The sequence below is a fragment of the Polypterus senegalus genome, chromosome 4, assembly GCF_016835505.1.
Source record: "Polypterus senegalus isolate Bchr_013 chromosome 4, ASM1683550v1, whole genome shotgun sequence".
Lineage (NCBI taxonomy): Eukaryota > Metazoa > Chordata > Cladistia > Polypteriformes > Polypteridae > Polypterus > Polypterus senegalus.
The window spans coordinates 144670063-144687949 of record NC_053157.1 but is presented as its reverse complement, the minus strand read 5'-3'; the positions used below and the strand labels follow the sequence as shown (position 1 = coordinate 144687949).

At 42.9% G+C, this 17887-nt stretch overlaps 1 protein-coding gene across 2 annotated transcripts in view; it reads left to right on the top strand.

Annotated features, from left to right (window-relative positions):
- Positions 1-12694: 12694 nt before the first annotated feature.
- The window catches only part of txk (TXK tyrosine kinase), a 72704-nt gene continuing 67511 nt past the window's right edge, over positions 12695-17887 (top strand). The window contains exon 1 of one of the 2 annotated variants that reach the window (XM_039751399.1): positions 12695-12781. In XM_039751399.1, coding sequence (XP_039607333.1) covers positions 12766-12781 — 16 coding nt within the window. In that variant the 5' untranslated portion in view covers positions 12695-12765. The remainder of the gene's footprint in view (positions 12782-17887) is intronic. The other variant, XM_039751401.1, reaches the window with a different exon arrangement.

Here is a 17887-nt window from a genome sequence, read left to right as displayed (position 1 = left end):
CCTGGATTACTGCAGCAATGCGGCGTGGCATGGAGTCGATCAGTCTGTGGCACTGCTCAGGTGTTATGAGAGCCCATGTTGCTCTGATAGTGGCCTTCAGCTCTTCTGAATTGTTGGGTCTGGCATATTGCATCTTCCTCTTCACAATACCCCATAGATTTTCTATGGGGTTAAGGTCAGGCGAGTTTGCTGGCCAATCAAGAACAGGGATACCATGGTCCTTAAACCAGGTACTGGTAGTTTGGCACTGTGTGCAGGTGCCAGGTCCTGTTGGAAAATGAAATCTGCATCTCCATAAAGTTCGTCAGCAGCAGGAAGCATGAAGTGCTCTAAAACTTCCTGGTAGACGGCTGCGTTGACCTTGGACCTCAGAAAACACAATGGACCAACACCAGCAGATGACATGGCACCCCAAACCATCACTGACTGTGGAAACTTTACACTGGACCTCAAGCAACGTGGATTCTGTGCCTCTCCTCTCTTCCTCCAGACTCTGGGACCTTGATTTCCAAAGGAAATGCAAAATTTACTTTCATCAGAGAACATAACTTTGGACCACTCAGCAGCAGCCAGTCCTTTTGTCTTTAGCCCAGGCGAGACGCTTCTGACGCTGTCTCTTGTTCAAGAGTGGCTTGACACAAGGAATGCGACAGCTGAAACCCATGTCTTGCATACGTCTGTGCGTGGTGGTTCTTGAAGCACTGACTCCAGCTGCAGTCCACTCTTTGTGAATCTCCCCCACAGTTTTGAATGGGTTTTGTTTCACAATCCTCTCCAGGGTGCGGTTATCCCTATTGCTTGTACACTTTTTCTACCACATCTTGTCCTTCCCTTCGCCTCTCTATTAATGTGCTTGGACACAGAGCTCTGTGAACAGCCAGCCTCTTTAGCAATGACCTTTTGTGTCTTGTCGTCCTTGTGCAAGGTGTCAATGGTCGTCTTTTGGACAACTGTCAAGTCAGCAGTCTTCCCCATGATTGTGTAGCCTACAGAACTAGACTGAGAGACCATTTAAAGGCTTTTGCAGGTGTTTTGAGTTAATTAGCTGATTAGAGTGTGGCACCAGGTGTCTTCAATATTGAACCTTTTCACAATATTCTAATTTTCTGAGATACTGAATTTGGGACTTTCATTAGTTGTCAGTTATAATCATCAAAATTAAAAGAAATAAACATTTGAAATACATCAGTCTGTGTGTAATGAATGAATCTAATATACAAGTTTCACTTTTTGAATGGAATTACTGAAATAAATCAACTTTGTCATGATATTCTAATTTTATGACCGGCACCTGTACAGTATATATCCAACAGTTAGAAAATGATAGTAATACTTAGCTCCAATTGCATATTAGTCTGACTTCATTTATTAATGTTGATGTTTGCTAATACATGTTTATTAGCATATCTGTTCCTTGATCCTGGCTCTAAACTCATATAAAATCATATTTCAGAGCACCATTTTTCCTCTCTCACATGGCAGTGTACTGAAAAAGAGAGAACCAGCAGAGTGTGTTACTAAAGGGTCATGCCAAGTTAATTCTAAGGTCGGTGGTGGTTCTGTCTGTTGGTGGACTGGTACACAAACCAAAGTGTTCTTATAAAATTCCAAAATCTTTTGTAACGTGGCTTGTTTTTTTATGTCCTTTGGTAGTATTACCAAATTACTAATATACACAGGTGCCAGGACATCCTAAAAGACAGACAATATCACAGATGAGAACTCCATTCTCAATATCTGATTTCAAATAACTACTGTCAAAATTTTGAGCATCATGTGTACTGCCAGACCATCTATTTACCACACTGAAAAATCTCATGATATAGCCAGACACCATTTGACAATTGATAAAAGTATGCCTAGGTCTGTAGCCATTAAACAGGATCTGTTCTTTTCTTGTGAAACAGAGTTAGGGTCTGTGTACAACCAATAGCGTTAACAGCCCCGTGATTCTAGCTTCAGAGGAAACATATATGCAGATACAGAATCTCATTGCTCCTCTTCATTTGGTGTAGTGATGTTGGTTGTATGTGGGTACAATATGGCCACAGCAGCTCTGTGAATGATTTGGCAAATGGTGGTCTTGTGTTCCTTTATAATATTACTACCACAACATTAAAAGATCCAGTGGCAAAAACGTGCAGGGGTTAACAAAATGTCATTATTTGAGGCCAGAGTATTATTTTTTAATATAAATTAATTATATTAATATGTTTGCATTATGAAAATTTACTTTACAAAAGGATTTTTATTAACGGATTAGCTTTGCAAATAAAAGGAAACCTGTACAATATAATCAAAGAGCATATTCAGTCAAGTAGCCATATCTTCAAATTTGTGTCATTACCAAAACACTACTGGTCACTCAGAGCAAGGTTAATTAAAACATTTGATTCAACTCAACTTCATCCTCGATCTCCAAACACCTTTTCATCCGTCGTAAACTATGTCTGTTTCAAAGACAGGCCATGAGTGCAGTCCTGTACATTGTCATATTATGGTTTTGCCCACTATTTTATTCATAACTTTTCTTGTAAAATGTGGTGAAGAGATCATATACAAGGGGTGTTGAAAAAGTTTTGGCACTTTTGTATTTTCATTGGAAACGGTGAAGGCAGAAGGAGTAGTAATTGGTCGTGTCTGAGAGAGTCATGTGACTAGTTCTGTCTGACAAACCGGCTGCCCTTGCAGTTTAGTATAAGAGTTGTCACCCTGTGGTGAAGATGGCTGTGAAACTTATAAATTGCACCAAAGAGGAACAGTGATGTGTCTTACGCTTTTATATGGGCAGAAGGTGTGCCGGGAGCACAAATTCATCTCCACATGTGTGCTCAGTATGGGGATAAAGTTCTCTCTCATAGAGTCGTCTGTGAGTGGATTGAAATGTTTGAAAATGGCCCTACTAGTGTGAAGGATACAGAGTGTTCCGGACGTCCAACTACAGCCATGATCACGAGGAATGAAGAGAGAACCCTGATGTGAAAGCGGCGGTGCATAAGTGGTTATGCGTTCAACCAAAAACATTTTTGCAGATGGCATTAAAGAGTTGGTACAATGCTGTGAAAATCGCAATGCAAAGGAAGGTGACTATGTAGAAAAGTGATATAATTTGTTTTTGAAATTCTTAATAAATAGAGTTAAAAATAAGTGCGGAAACGTTTTATTATACAGCATATAAGGGGTCATCAAAATTCTCACAGACCAAATACTCCTTGTGTCAGGCATGGCCAAGAACCCAGCCTCTCCACAAAAACCTCACACATCTTAATAGGCACACTCAGTCCTGCATTTCAATCCATTCACCCACTTATTTAGATTACACATGTATATTAATTCAGTTCAAACCTTTCATATTTATATCTATGTAAGATCAGGGATTATCAAGCATATGTTGCACTGAATTTATTCTGGTGTTATTAACATTCTAAACATTCTAAAGCCCAAACGTTTTTATTCCATGCAAATCCACAGTGGTTGTACTCAATAATGTAACAATCACTGATCAGCCAGGTTATAACATTGAGATATTTTGGTTGAACTGGAGGTGTAGCAGCTACCCAAGTGATATTTACTTTCAGTTTCAGTCTCAACAAACAAAGCAGTAACATTGTGTACTCTGTTTAAAAAATGATGTATTACAAAATCAAAATTATTTTTTTTATTAATTAATATTTCATTGTGTTTTTAATAACTTCTGTGCAAACAAAAAGCAACAAGATTGTATCCTGGACATTCTTCTCCTTAACAGATTCAACATTTTAAAATACTGAGGTGTGGGGGAGGAAGTTCAAAGACAAAGACACAGGTAACAGCTAATGGCCTTTGGAAGGATCTTTTATTAGCTCTTTCTCTTGGATTTTCAATGTTGGCCTGGGAAGATGCCCAGTTAATTATTTAAACTTTCTCAGTGAAACTGCCATCTTTGTGAGGACTCATTATATCAACTGTCTTCTCATTCTTTTCTTGTCCTACCTACCACTCTGATCAGTGCAGCTCCTTTAAAGCCAGTCCTGCACCACCCACCTACAGATTCTCACCTGCATGTTTCATCACAGGTCATAGTCACAAACTTATTTATAAAGGCTAACACGATACAACACCCTAGTACTATAAATGTTAATGTACAGTAACTGTGCTATATATGGAATAGCCACAACTATTGTTAAATTCACTAACTACACAGACAATTTAGACTCAAATCGAAAATAAGATCAATGATATAAAAAGTCTGAGAAATTAAGTCAACAACTGTTTCAAAAGTACAAAACGTCTGTTTTTATTACTCCCTGCACAACTGAAATGCAGAACAGAGTCTGTGTGAGTTTCACGGAACAGCACTTACGCAGTGGTGAATTCACAAAAAGAGCAAGTTAAGTAAATGAAAGTTTAAAAGTTTTTTTGTCCACACTGAGTGGGTGGCATAGTTTGGTTGAGATTGTGATGCCCTCTTTTGACGCCTGGTTTAGAGCCACAGAAAACTTTCCCACTGGTCACTAATTGATGTTCCCAGTTATATGTAGTACTGTCAATTGTATTTTAACGTTTTTATATTAATCATTGGCAAAACAAGACAAATTCTTTAATCTGTAGCTGCCTTGAGTTAATGTTCAATTCAGTTAAATTCACAATGCCGGATTAAGTAGGGAAAACAAAAATTGCAGAGTTGCAGGGGTGTTTTTAATCTTTAGACTGAGACATTTTCCAATATTTCTAATCAGATCTAAATGAGTAACCAAAGTTTTAAAAACTGTACTGACCAATTAGGTGTTGTTTTTATGGAAATATTTAGTGTTTCACTGATAGAATCTGTGTTCACCAGCCACTTCAAATGACAACACCCTGTGCCAAGAATAACTAAAGTCATCTGCGGCGTCTTTTTGATTACCATTTTGTGGCACTTTCATTGTGATATAACACTTTAAATCAGTGTTTTTCAAGCACTGGGTTGAGAAAGAACTTTGGGTACCACATGGTCTCCAATGGGTCACTGGTTGCTGTCACTGGTTGATGAGTTGGTTGTGGTGAGTCAAGAGAAGTGGGTTGTGGTGCGGCATTGCATGATATGTTTCCCCATTTTGAAAGAGAGCTGCTTTCACCAAGGAAACAGTTTACAGTTGCTGCTAGTGGGTTGTCAGTGAATTTAAAACAGCAAAACTGGTTCATGGAACCATGAAGGTTGAAAAACGCTGCTTTAAGAGACTCTTGCTGTGACACATTTATAATAAATGTTCCAGCTAGTTGCTTAGCGTAACAACTAGACCATATCCCTTGCACTTCATACAATCCTGGCACATCCAAAAAATGAAAACTGCTATGCTAGTGTTCTGTTTATAGACTTCAGACCAGCATTTAACATACTATTCCATGAATGTGATCTTCACATTCCTACTCTTGGTGCTTGGTCCCATACTCTGCAGCCAGATTTTGCACTTTCTATTACCAGACCCTACTGTGTGTGGATTAGCAGGATCACTTCCTCTCTGGTGAAATGTTTCGGGGACATCCAACCGGCAGGAGGCCCCGGGAAAGACCCAGGACACGCTGGAGGGACTATGTCTCCCGGCTGGCCTGGGAACGCCTTGGGATTCTCCTGGAAGAGCTGGAAGAAGTGGCCAGGGAAGTCTGGGCCTCTCTGCTTAAGCTGCTGCCCCCGCAACCTGACCCCGGATAAGCGGAAGAGGATGGATGGATGGATAGACTTCCTCCATAGTGATCCTCAACACACCAAGGAGGTCTCACTTCATCATATCATTAAGTGTAAGCTAATCAGTCTCCTTTTCATGATAAAACACAGATGTCATGATAAAAACTGAAAAAACTGAGAAACTCGGTTATCATTAGGCCATTTTTTCCCCTTTGGAACGGCTGAAGTGATGTAGGTGAGTCCTTCTGTTGTACTCTTTGCTAACTCTGGCTATGAGGCCAGATATAGCTTCAACTCCATCATTAAATTATTTTGACGACAATATCTTCATAAGCCTGATCACCATCACAGATGAGATGTCTTACAGTTAAAAAAAATCCTTCTAACAGATTTGTGCTAGGCCATAGTGCCCCTTAAAACCAAGGAGCTAGTCATAGACTTCAGACCAAATTTTCATTTACTTCAGAGGGGAATTTGAGGAGTCACCATCAATCGTAACTTAATACTGGGAACAACAAACTTTAGCTATTGTCAAGAAGGTATAACAAGGTAGACTTCGAGAAAGAATACATGTCTCCATTAATACTAAGAAACTTATGCTGGTGCAGAGTGAAGTTCACCTTGACTGGCTAAATTTTTCCTAATATTGTACCTGCTTAGCTGATGACCACAAAGCACTGCAGAGGGTTGTCAAGACAGCTTAAATAATGTTAGATCACAGGCTGTCGTACTCATACACTGTATAACATACACTGCTTTATTATTAAAGACTTCAGCCATCCTGCACAGTCAATTGTCTACCTCCTGTGTTCTGACAAAGCTATGAGACCACTAGGTCCCTTACGACTATCTTTTGGGACATCATGGGTGATTAAGCTACTCATCAGCTGCTTGTACTGACCACTGAATGAGTGTTTCTTATATGCTGTTTGATGTTGCATTTACTGCTTAGAGTTGTATTTTTTATCAGTTGTTGGTATTGCATTACTGTATCTCGTCAGTGGGACAAAAGCAAGTAACAATTTAATTGTATTGTATACATATAGCAGTAAATCTGAACTTGAAACACAACTTGCCGGATGGTTGAGTTTTTTTTTTATTGGCCAAGGTTGTTCTATATAGAAGAATATTTCAGACAAAATTAAATCAATGAATACATAATAAAATGTGAGTATAAATAATTATATGTGTCACAATATATTTATGATGATCTGCTTCTCACAATTAAGAGGGCATGATAGATGTTTGCTGACTAGTGTATCCGGAAGTGCTCCAGGTTCTCTGTGATCCTCTTCCAGCAGCACTCCTGGATGTGGCGGAAGTGCTGCATGGTCACCCAGAAATGCTGCAGGTGCACCCGGATCCTCTTCTGGCAGCACTTCTGGCTGTGTTGGAAGTGCTGCAGTCCAGGGTTCCAGAACTGTCCAGGCACCCCCTGGTGGTAGCCACGGGCCCCAGCAGGATTGAGCTTCCAAGCTCCCAGCCTGTGGCCCCGATGCAATCCAGAGGGTTGCCCTCTTGTGTTCCAGGGGAGGTATAAGGTGGGGTTCAGAGGGTATTAGTCATAAAGTCTCTTTTATTACTTATGTGTTCTTCTTTTTAAGCCTGCATATGCTGGATTCATGTCCAAATGTCTGTTAATGGTGTTTTCATTTGAGAGCCACGATTCAGCCAGCTCTTTGGCACTTTTAGTATTAGCCCTGAATTTTACTTGCACTGTATCCCAGTTAGATGTGTGTCAGGTTGAACTTGTATGTGCACATATCAGCAATCATGGGTCTTTCCATCTGACGTCACTGCGATGTTCTTGTATGCATGTTGCAAGTGTTTTAGATGTGTGTCCCATGTATGCATCTGGGCATGAACTGCATTCTGTGTCTCTAATGCAGATTTCATAGCGCTCCCCCTAATCTTAACCAAAGTCTTATCAGGTGCATTGTGGAACATCACAGTTTTGAGCCACGGAGGTCATGTGTTTTCTGTCTTTTGTGGATCTCAATGCCTTCCAATGGACAGTTGAGGTCACGTTTCTTGTTCAGCTCCAAACATTCCAGAAAATGCAGACAGATATTCTTATGAGACAGTCGTACCACATGACACTGCAATACATGCCTGCTCAATAGTTGCCATTATTCATGAGTCAGATAACACTCCCACAACCCTAATGATAACCATAGTGTAAGAATGTTTTATCAAAACTACGGACGATTCACCAACCAAAAATTGTACTTGTTAAAACTAGCCCTCTCAACTTTGACAAGTGAAAACTGAAATTTATCATATTATACTAAACCATTTTCTAAGCTTGCTTGTCCAGAGCTGGGTTTCGGGGGCCACAGTTTAACTCAGCAAGCAAGTGTGCAAGGCAGGAGCAAACCCCTGGACGGGGCTCTAGTCTATTTTAGGGCTTATTTCATGTCACTGAAATAAATAAATAAACAAATACTAAATTAAGCACATCACAAAATCCATCCATCCATCCTCTTCCACTTATCCGAGGTCGGGTCGCGGGGGCAGCAGCTTGAGCAGAGGGCCCCGGGGCCTCCTCCCGGTTGGATGTGCCCGGAATACCTTGCCAGGGAGGCATCCAGGAGGCATCCTGATCAGATGTCCGAGCCAACTCATCTGACTCCTCTTGATGCGGAGGAGCAGCGGCTCTACTCTGAGCCCCTCCCAGATGACTGAGTTTCTCGCGCTATCTTTAAGGGAAAGCCCAGACACCCAGCGGAGGAAACTCATTTCAGCCACTTGGATTCACGATCTCGTTCTTTCGGTCACTACCCATAGCTCATGACCATAGGTGAGGGTAGGAACATAGATCGACTGGTAAATTGAGAGCTTTGCCTTACGGCTCAGCTTCTTTTTCACCACGACAGACCGATGCAGAGCCCGCATCACTGCAGAAGCCGCATCGATCCGCCTATCAATCTCACCCTCCATTCTTCCCTCACTCGTGAACAAGACCCCGAGATACTTGAACTCCTCCACTTGGGGCAGGATCTCGCTCCCAACCCTGAGAGGGCACTCCACCCTTTTCCAGCTGAGGACCATGATCTCGGATTTGGAGGTGCTGATTCCCATCCCAGCCGCTTCACACTCAGCTGCGAACCGATCCAGAGAGAGATGAAGATCCCGGCCTGATGAAGCAAACAGGACAACATCATCTGCAAAAAGCAGTGACCTAATCCTGAGTCCACCAAACCAGAACCCCTCAACATCCTGGCTGCGCCTAGAAATTCTGTCCATAAAAGTTATGAACAGAATCGTTGACAAAGGGCAGCCCTGGCGGAGTCCAACTCTCACTGGAAACGGGCTCGACTTACTGCCGGCAATGCGGACCAAGCTCTGACACCAGCTGTACAGGGACCGAACAGCCCTTATCAGGGGGTCTGGTACCCCATACTCCCGAATAGACTTTTCCAGGGAGGCTGAGGAGTGTGATCCCTCTGTAGCTGGAACACACCCTCCGGTCCCCCTTCTTAAAGAAGGGGACCACCATCCCGGTCTGCCAATCCAGAGGCACTGTCCCCGATGTCCATGTGATGTTGCAGAGGCGTGTCAACCAAGACAGTTCTACAACATCCAGAGCCTTGAGGAACTCTGGGCGTATCTCATCCACACTCGGGGCCTTGCCACCAAGGAGTTTTTTGACCACCTCGGTGACCTCAACCCCAGAGATGGGGGAGCCCACCTCTCTGAGTCCCAAGGCTCTGCTTCCTCATTGGAAGGCATGTTAGTCGGATTGAGGAGGTCTTCAAAGTACTCCCCCACCGACCCGCAACGTCCCAAGTCAAGGTCAGCAGTGCACCATCCCCACCATATACAGTGATGACACTGAATTGCTTCCCCCTCCTGAGACGCTGGATAGTGGACCAAAATCTCCTCAAAGCCATCTGAAAGTCGTTCTCCATGGCCTCCCCAAACTCCTCTTACGCCCAAGTTTTTGCCTCAGCAACCACCGAAGCCGCATTCCGCTTGGCCTGTCGGTACCTATCAGCTGCCGCCAGAGTCCCGTAGGACTCCATCTTCAGCTTGACGGCATCCCTCACTGCCGGTGTCCACCAACGGGTTCGCGGATTGCCGCCATGACAGGCACCAACCACCTTACAGCCACAGCTCCGGTCAGCCGCCTCAACAATAGAGGCACTCAATGTCCCCCACCTCCCATGGGACGTGGTCGAAGTTCCACTGGAGGTGGGAGTTAAAGCTACTTCTGACAGGGGACTCTACCAGACGTTCCCAGCAGACCCTCGCATTATGTTTGGGCCTACCAGGCCTGACCGGCATCCTCCCCCACCATCAAAGCCTACTCACCACCAGGTGGTGATCAGTTGACAGCTCCGCCCCTCTCTTTACCCGAGTGTCCAAGTCATGTGCCCACCAGTCCGATGACATGACCACAAAGTCGATCATCGAACTGAGAACTAGGGTGTCCTGGTGCCAAGTTCACATATTAACACCCCTATGCTTGAACATGGTGTTCGTTATGGACAATCCGTGATGAGCACAGAAGTCCAATAACAAAACACCGCTCGGGTTCAGATCGGGGGGGCCATTCCTCCCAATCATGCCCTTCCAGGTCTCACTGTCATTGCCCACGTGAGCATTCAAGTCTCCCAGCAGTATGAGGGAGTCCCCAGAAGGTATGCGCTCTAGCACCCCCTCCAGGGACTCCAAAAAAGGTGGGTACTCCAGACTGCTGTTCGGCGCATACGCACAAACAACAGTTAGAGCCTATCCCCCCACCCGAAGGCGGTGGGAGGCTACCCTCTCGTCCACCAGGGTAAACCCCAATGAACGGGCTCCAAGTCGGGGGGCAATAAGTATACCCACACCCGCTCGGCGCCAAGCTGTGTGTCGAGGTGAGCCCGAATATATCTAGCCGGAACCTCTCGACCTCGCGCACTAGCTCAGGCTCCTTCCCCTTCAGAGAGGTGACATTCCACGTCCCAAGTGCCAGCTTTTGTAGCCGAGGGTCGAACCGCCAAGGTCCCCGCCTTCGGCCACCACCCAACTGACACTGCACCCGACCTCCTTGGCCCATCCCATAGGTGGTGAGCCCATGGGAAGGGGGACCCACCTTGTCTCTTTGGGATGTGCTCGGCCGAGCCCCATGGGTGCAGGACCAGCCACCAGGCACTCGCCATTGAGCCCCACTTCCAGGCCTGGCTCCAGAGGGGAGGGGGACCCCGGTGACCCGCGTCCAGGCAAGAGAAAACGCCATCCACATTTTTTATTCTTCATAGGAGGTTTTGTTGAACCACTCTTTGTCTCATCCCTCACCTAGGACCAGTTTGCCTTGGGTGGCCCTACCAGGGGCATAAAGCCCTGGACAACAGAGCTACTAGGATCATTTGGACACGCAAACCCCTCCACCACGATAAGGTGGCAGTTCGAGGAGGGGACATTACAAAATAAGCAACAAAAAAATATATTTTGTGACAGATTTAATTATATATGCCCACATTTATTGCGTTGTCAATTTCACATTAAATGTATTTAATTGCATATTCATTTACTTAATTTTGTTTGAATTTTTTTTTCCTGTTATAATGATACACTAGCGGAGGACAACCATTACTAATTGTGCTTTTTTTTTGCCTGTGTAAAGGACGAATTCCACGGCTAAGGGTTTGAATACTTATGCAGACAGAGTATATCCTTTTTTATTTTATAAGTAGAGGAAAAGTATTGTAATAGTCCAAAAATTCAATGTCGAGATTTTGATGAATCTCGACGTTTTAGACCTCCCTTGAGTCCGAAAATACCATTTTTAGAATTATGTCTGTGTATGTGTGTATGTTTTTAAACGCGGTAACCTGAGTACGCTTTCACTTACGTCAACCAAATTTTGCATACAAGTTATTAGGTACCAAACGTAGATTTCTATCAACTTTTGGGCAATTTCCGATAACCGTAAGTGGTACTTTACCTTTTATTCATGCAGCTGCAGAATCCGATTTATTCAACTTTACTTTTATAATAATTGTTCAAAGTATTATTAATTTGATTGGATTTGTTGTTGATGGTTCTTTAATGTACATAATATTAAAATATAATCATTGTCTTGCGGTTTACTCCTCAAATATCCATATGTGAGTATATGAGAAAGTCTAGGGGAGACCACTCCCAATATTATAATACTTAGGATTTTCTTCTAACATAAATGTCACATAAAACAATATAGCTCATTTTGAGTTTTAGTGCCTTAAAATAAAAAAAGCACTTTACAGACTGCCTCGCAGTTAGGAGACCCGGGTTCACTTCCCAGGTCCTTCGTGCGTGGAGTTTGCATGTTCTCCCCGTGGGATTCCTCTGGTTTCCGCCCAAAGACATGCAGGTTAGGTGGATTGGCGATTCTGAATTGTCCCTAGTGTGTCTGCTGAATCCGAACACAGGGTCACGGGGGTCTGCTGGAGCCACTCCCAGCCAACACGGGGCACGAACCAATCCCAGGCAGGGCGCCAACCCACCGCAGGGCACACACACCAAGCACACAATAGGGCCAATTTAGAATCGCCAATCCACCTAACCAGCATGTCTTTGGACTGTGAGAGGAAACCCACGCAGACACGGGGGGAACCCGGGAAGTGAACCTGGGTCTCCTAACTGCGAGGTAGCAGCGCCACCAATAGTGCTCTATTTGCTTTTCAGTAAAATAAGAGAATTGTTCTGGGGTCTGATACATTTTACAAGGCGCTGCATATCTAAATCAGCACGTTTTGCCCAAAATAGTTGTCCCGTTTCTAGAGCTGGAGTCTTACCTTTGGATATTGGTTGAAACGGGCAGGGACCTTTACAGTACAATCTAATGTTACCTTGAAAATCTCCAAATATCAACCCTAGTAAGAAATTACATTAAATACAAACAATCAATATTGCCACAATTTAGTATTCTAAGGAAACGGATAAAAAAAGTTATCCGCAACGCTTTTACGTTGTCAGACCTCCTTGATGTCCGTGCAAAGCGCTGCGACGGGCGCCACCTGCAGACGGTGATGTCGCACCTCACGTGTGCCCCCGCGCTGAACGTCACGCGCACTCACATGCTGTGTTGCTGCTGCGCGACGGAGAAGTTCTAAACGCCCGAGAGTCAAGCACGAATTTACTAAGCATCGGCAATGATTCTTTCGACTTGTGAGTACCGAAGCGTGCCTTCTACACAGTGTTCAATTATTTGCTGGTTGTTTTGACTTTTTAATTGCTGCCTCGGTTTTTTTCAAAATCTATCCATCCATTTTCTGACCCAACTCTTGACGTGATATGCAGGCGTTAGGAGAGCAGGGAATGAATGACCTGTAATGTGGAAAAACTTTGTGTAATTTGCTTATTCCTCTTGCCTGACTCTGAGTTTGTTAGCATTTTTTGTTATCTGAATACTCGGCATGATTGGAATTGTCAGGGCACCTGCCAGGGAGAACCACAGAGGTTTCAACAGTTGAACGTGCAGTGTAATGTATGTGTTGATGTTGGTCAAACCAAATGAGGAAATTTGAAACACAGTAGAGCCTTCCTTTATCGTAATTCTTTTTCCACAAACGGAGGAATACGGCATACTTAAGTGTTGTCTCCGAGCCTTTCATTGTACGATAAACCAGACGTTTGCTTTAAAATGACAATGGTCTCTTGGCTAGACGTTTGTAATGGTCAAACATGTTAACGAATGTTTTAGGCATGATTGGTTTATTAAACTTTTTTAGTCCCAAGATAGTTTTGCATCCTTGACGAATGTAAACTGGTGTCCCGTCCAAGGAGTATCACTTTAGAATAAGAGCTAATTGCATCTTTTAGTCTGTTGGGTTAAATCAGCACAACAGAGGCATTGTTGTGTCTTCAAAACAAAGGACAGCGTTTCTACTACCTGTTGTATATTTTGGGGAGCTGACTGCTACCTGTCAGTAGTTTATCAAAGGCTTTGAGTTGCATTGACTTATACAGGTAGATAGATGCACGCTAGCAAGCCCGTTAAACCCTTCTTTGTGAAGTGCTGGACACCGCGGCGACGGACAGTATCTCTAAAGCAGGTTTAGCTGAGCTCAGAAAACGGATAGTTGTTCAGTATCAAAGCATCATGTGTGTCGGAAAAAACAATCCACACCGTTAGTCTGTATAAGTGAAGTAAAGGTCGTATGGTTTGAACGGAAACATCATATTGCCAATGGAAAATCAGCAATTGCTTTGTACTTTTAACCAAGACCTTTAACATGTAAAACGTTTAAACGTTTTTACCTTCTGCCAGCCAGGAAGCGTGGGTTTCCGGCAGTACTTCAGAATGCTAGCAAAGTGGCTAAGATTAAAGCTTTTCCTGTCTAAGAAAATATTCCATTACATGTACTAGAGTTGACGAGATCTTGTGTAGTAGTCAGGGGGCGCAAAGATTGCAATCTAATTATCCGATACGTGAATGTGAACTGAATAATCTATACTGTGTATCGGTCCATCTTCTTAACCCCACACAGTGTTAGTCAGTCATTTTCTAACCCGCTTTGTCCGGAACACGGTCGTGGAGCGTCTGCTGGAGTCTATCCCAGCTAGCTAGCATAGGCTGCAAGGCAGGGAAACAAACTCTGGACAGGGTGCCAGCTCATCACAGTGCAAACACATACTAGGGCCAATTTAGGGTCGCCTAACCTGCATGTGTTAGCACTGTGGGAGGAAACTGGAGCACGTAGGTGAAACCTGTGTACACAAGGGGAGAACATGCAACCTCCACGTAGGGAGGAGCCGGGACGTGAACCCTGGTCTTCCTACTGTGAGACAGCAGCACTACCACTGTGCCACCGTGAATCCCCATGCCACACTGTTCCTTGGGCATGTGATGGGAACTAACAAAGAAGCGACTGTACTGATACTGTAATTGTCCACAGGCAGCCAATTAACATGACAACATAGCCTTGAAATGTGTGGGAAAACCACCTGAAAATGGACAGAGCCGAATTCACAAAGAAGACACCGTAACCAAGATGCACACCAGAGTCTGCATGGTGTAAAGTGGCAATGCCAACCACTGCATTGCTGAAGGATAGTTATACAAAGTATAGATATTATATTTTCGCAGCTATAGACAAAGTCACTATGCATGGTTAGTTTCTTATTCCCTCTGATATGCCTGTAGGTTTGATTTAAAAGAAATATTGACTAGTGTAATACATTGCAGGGGAGATTTCTATTACTGAAAGATGTAATTTCATATTAAGTAAGAAGATAAGAATTTTTGTAAAGTGACAGGATGCAGTTTGGTTGAAAAAACAAAATCAGTAGGTTAGTTTTTCCACAAAGCTTAGCAGTTTGGTTTTGAATTTTGAAAAATGTTTATACAATGACGTTAATGCAGGTCTCTGCCTTGAATACAATTTTGCACTTATCTGAAGTAATTCTATTTCTTTAACTGAGAAATTTCAGGACTTCAGTTAGGTTCACTTCCGATTTGAGAATAAAGAGGTTTAGTATCCCTAGCTTTAAGGGAAGGACATAACCTAAATATGTGTATAATGCACATGGTTTCTCATCTCTGCACAGGTTCTGATATTGCCTCAGATGTCTTATGGCACATTATGAAGTCTAAGTATGATATCATTATAACAGCAACATTTATTTCTATAGCACAAATTCATAGCTTCGTCCTAGACAATTCGATGCAAGGGGGTGTGTTACAGTGCATAATTTGTATTCAGTACACTTGCAACCATGTTTTTTAATTTTATCTCAGTGTCTGCAGCAGATTAAGGATGTTGTGTAAACCTTTTTAAACCAGTCCTTATCCTGACAGCATTAGACCCAATGTAGAAATCGGTGCTCAATAGGGTGCCAGTCCTTTGCAGTGCCCATGCATGCATACCCTTCACATATACTTGTACAGGACCAATTCAGAGTTCCCAATTTACATACCAAGTAGGTCTTTGAGAATTGGGGTGGGTGGAAAACCCAGGACGCTGGAACTAATTACTGTGCCATTCTGCCACTTGAATTATACCAGAGATTACTTCTTGCAGGCCAGTGTCACATTTGTTGGGTTTAGAATCTCTGCTCCTTTTACTTGCGCTTCACTAGAATCAACACTAACTTGTTTTTTTTCCTCAGAGTGTTTTATCATTTACTTCTAATCAGTTCATTACAACCTGCCTGAAGAAGGGGCCTCCATTGCCTCGAAATCGGTTCATGTAGCCAGTAAAAAGCGTCATTTTGCTTGACTTCTCATTGCATCCATAATGGCTAACAAGGTACAACACCGTACTACTTCTAATGAGTTAACAAGTTAATATATTTTATCAGTTTCTTCCAATTTTGGTCTGATCAGGCTTTATGTAAAAAAAGAGCAAATTACTCTTAATTAAGCTGATTGCAAATGGCTGTCTATCGATAACTTTCTTCACAGGTTACTGTCACCCTGGTGCTAAATTCAGAAATCAAGGGGGGCAATTTTTTGAGTATCAGTTTATATCATGGAGAAGATTGAAAGTTTGTGAAGCTTTTTAATGTATCAGACATAGACTGGACTGAGTTGTGTCGGCTCATCCTTTTGTTATCCTCAACACTGTTAGGTACCCTTGTTTCTGTATCATATTCTTTTATCAACTAGCTTGAGATGTGATGAATGTAACAGTTTGACCTCACACGATCAAAGTTATTAAAGTGTTATCCTTGAAAAGCGTGGCTTGGAAATGAGCAGGCATTGTGTCGTGTAAAAAGATCTATTCCATTTTAGCAGGAGAATAAGAATTAGTGCACAGTAAAAGAACTGTTAGTTTATTTAGGAACAAGATGGACATGAAAGTGACTGGACACTAATTCAAAATGTTTCCATTCATTCTTTTATATACCTGTATAATACTACATAATCAGGGTCACAGGAAACCACATTTCAGCCCATTTCAGCTGCCAAGGCCCAAAGACAGAAACCAAGCCAAGGCCAGATTGCAGTCCATACCTGGGGCTTCTTGGATGTACAGAGACTTTCACAATGGGACAAATGAAGTAACAAGCTGGCTTTGGACTTTGGAAATAGTTGCACACATACACAGGTGAAAATAGGCAAACTCTGCACATAGGATCTCATGCCAAAATTAAACTATGAACATCCATCCCGTTGAATCTGAACACAGGGTCTCTGTGGTCACGGGGCTCTGCTGGAGCCAATCCCAGCCAACACAGGGCACAAGGCAGGAACCAATCCAGGGTAGGGCACCAACCCACCACAGGACACACACACTAGGGACAATTTAGAATCGCCAATCCACCTAACTTGCATGTCTTTGGACTGTGGGAGGAAACCGGAGCATCCGGAGGAAACCCACGCAGACACGGGGAGAACATGCAAAATCCACACAAGGAGGACCCGGGAAGCGAACCCGGGTCTCCTAACTGCGAGGCAGCAGCGCTACCACAGCGCCCTAAACTATGAACAGTTGCTTACAATATGGCAGTTCTCCTCATTAATGTACTACAAATACATATTATATTGCAGGACGTACTGTGTCCTCAGAGCTCCAGAGTGCTGTGTTTGGTTCTCAGCACAGGCCCCTCTGGCATGGAGGTTGGACGTTCCCTCAGTGGCTGTGTGGGCTTTCAAGGGATGAATGTTCTGTTGCCAAAAAATCACATACTGAGCATGTCTTTTCAATTAAGCACTGTTTTGGATTATTAAACGTTGGTAGTGATTAACAATTTGGATAAGAATATATCGTTTTTCATTTTTTTTTTTGTAATTTTTCATGATTTTTCTTTCATTTTTTTCTTGTAATCCTGTCGTACAGAAAGTGAGTTTAGTAAATGTGTGGATATATAATTAAATGAGGAAGCATCTACCTAGCCAAGTGACAAGCCATTAAAACTTTGGGGACATTTCTTTCATGCAGTTCAAGTTACCTGTCCCTGCCATACTTAACTTATGCAAATACTGACTGGGATGGATGACTGCCAAAAACAGTATTTTATTTTATATATCACTCTTTACAGGTGAAATGAGTTTATATTCTGTACGGCAGCAACAGAGCAATAGTAAAAATCTAGTACACCTAGACCCTACAGCTGGCAGTCCAGTCCCTCTCTGGGAATTTTAACAATACACCAACAGAAATGTTCAGACTAGCAGTGACATGGTAGTGAAGTTGCAGTGAACTATGTATTGTGTGGTGTGATAAATCAGTGACATTTTAATTTACAGTTTTTGCCAGTCTGTGACTTTTTATTTTATTTTTTTACTAGTCATTTAATACTGAAAAGCATAGATGTTTCACAGTGACT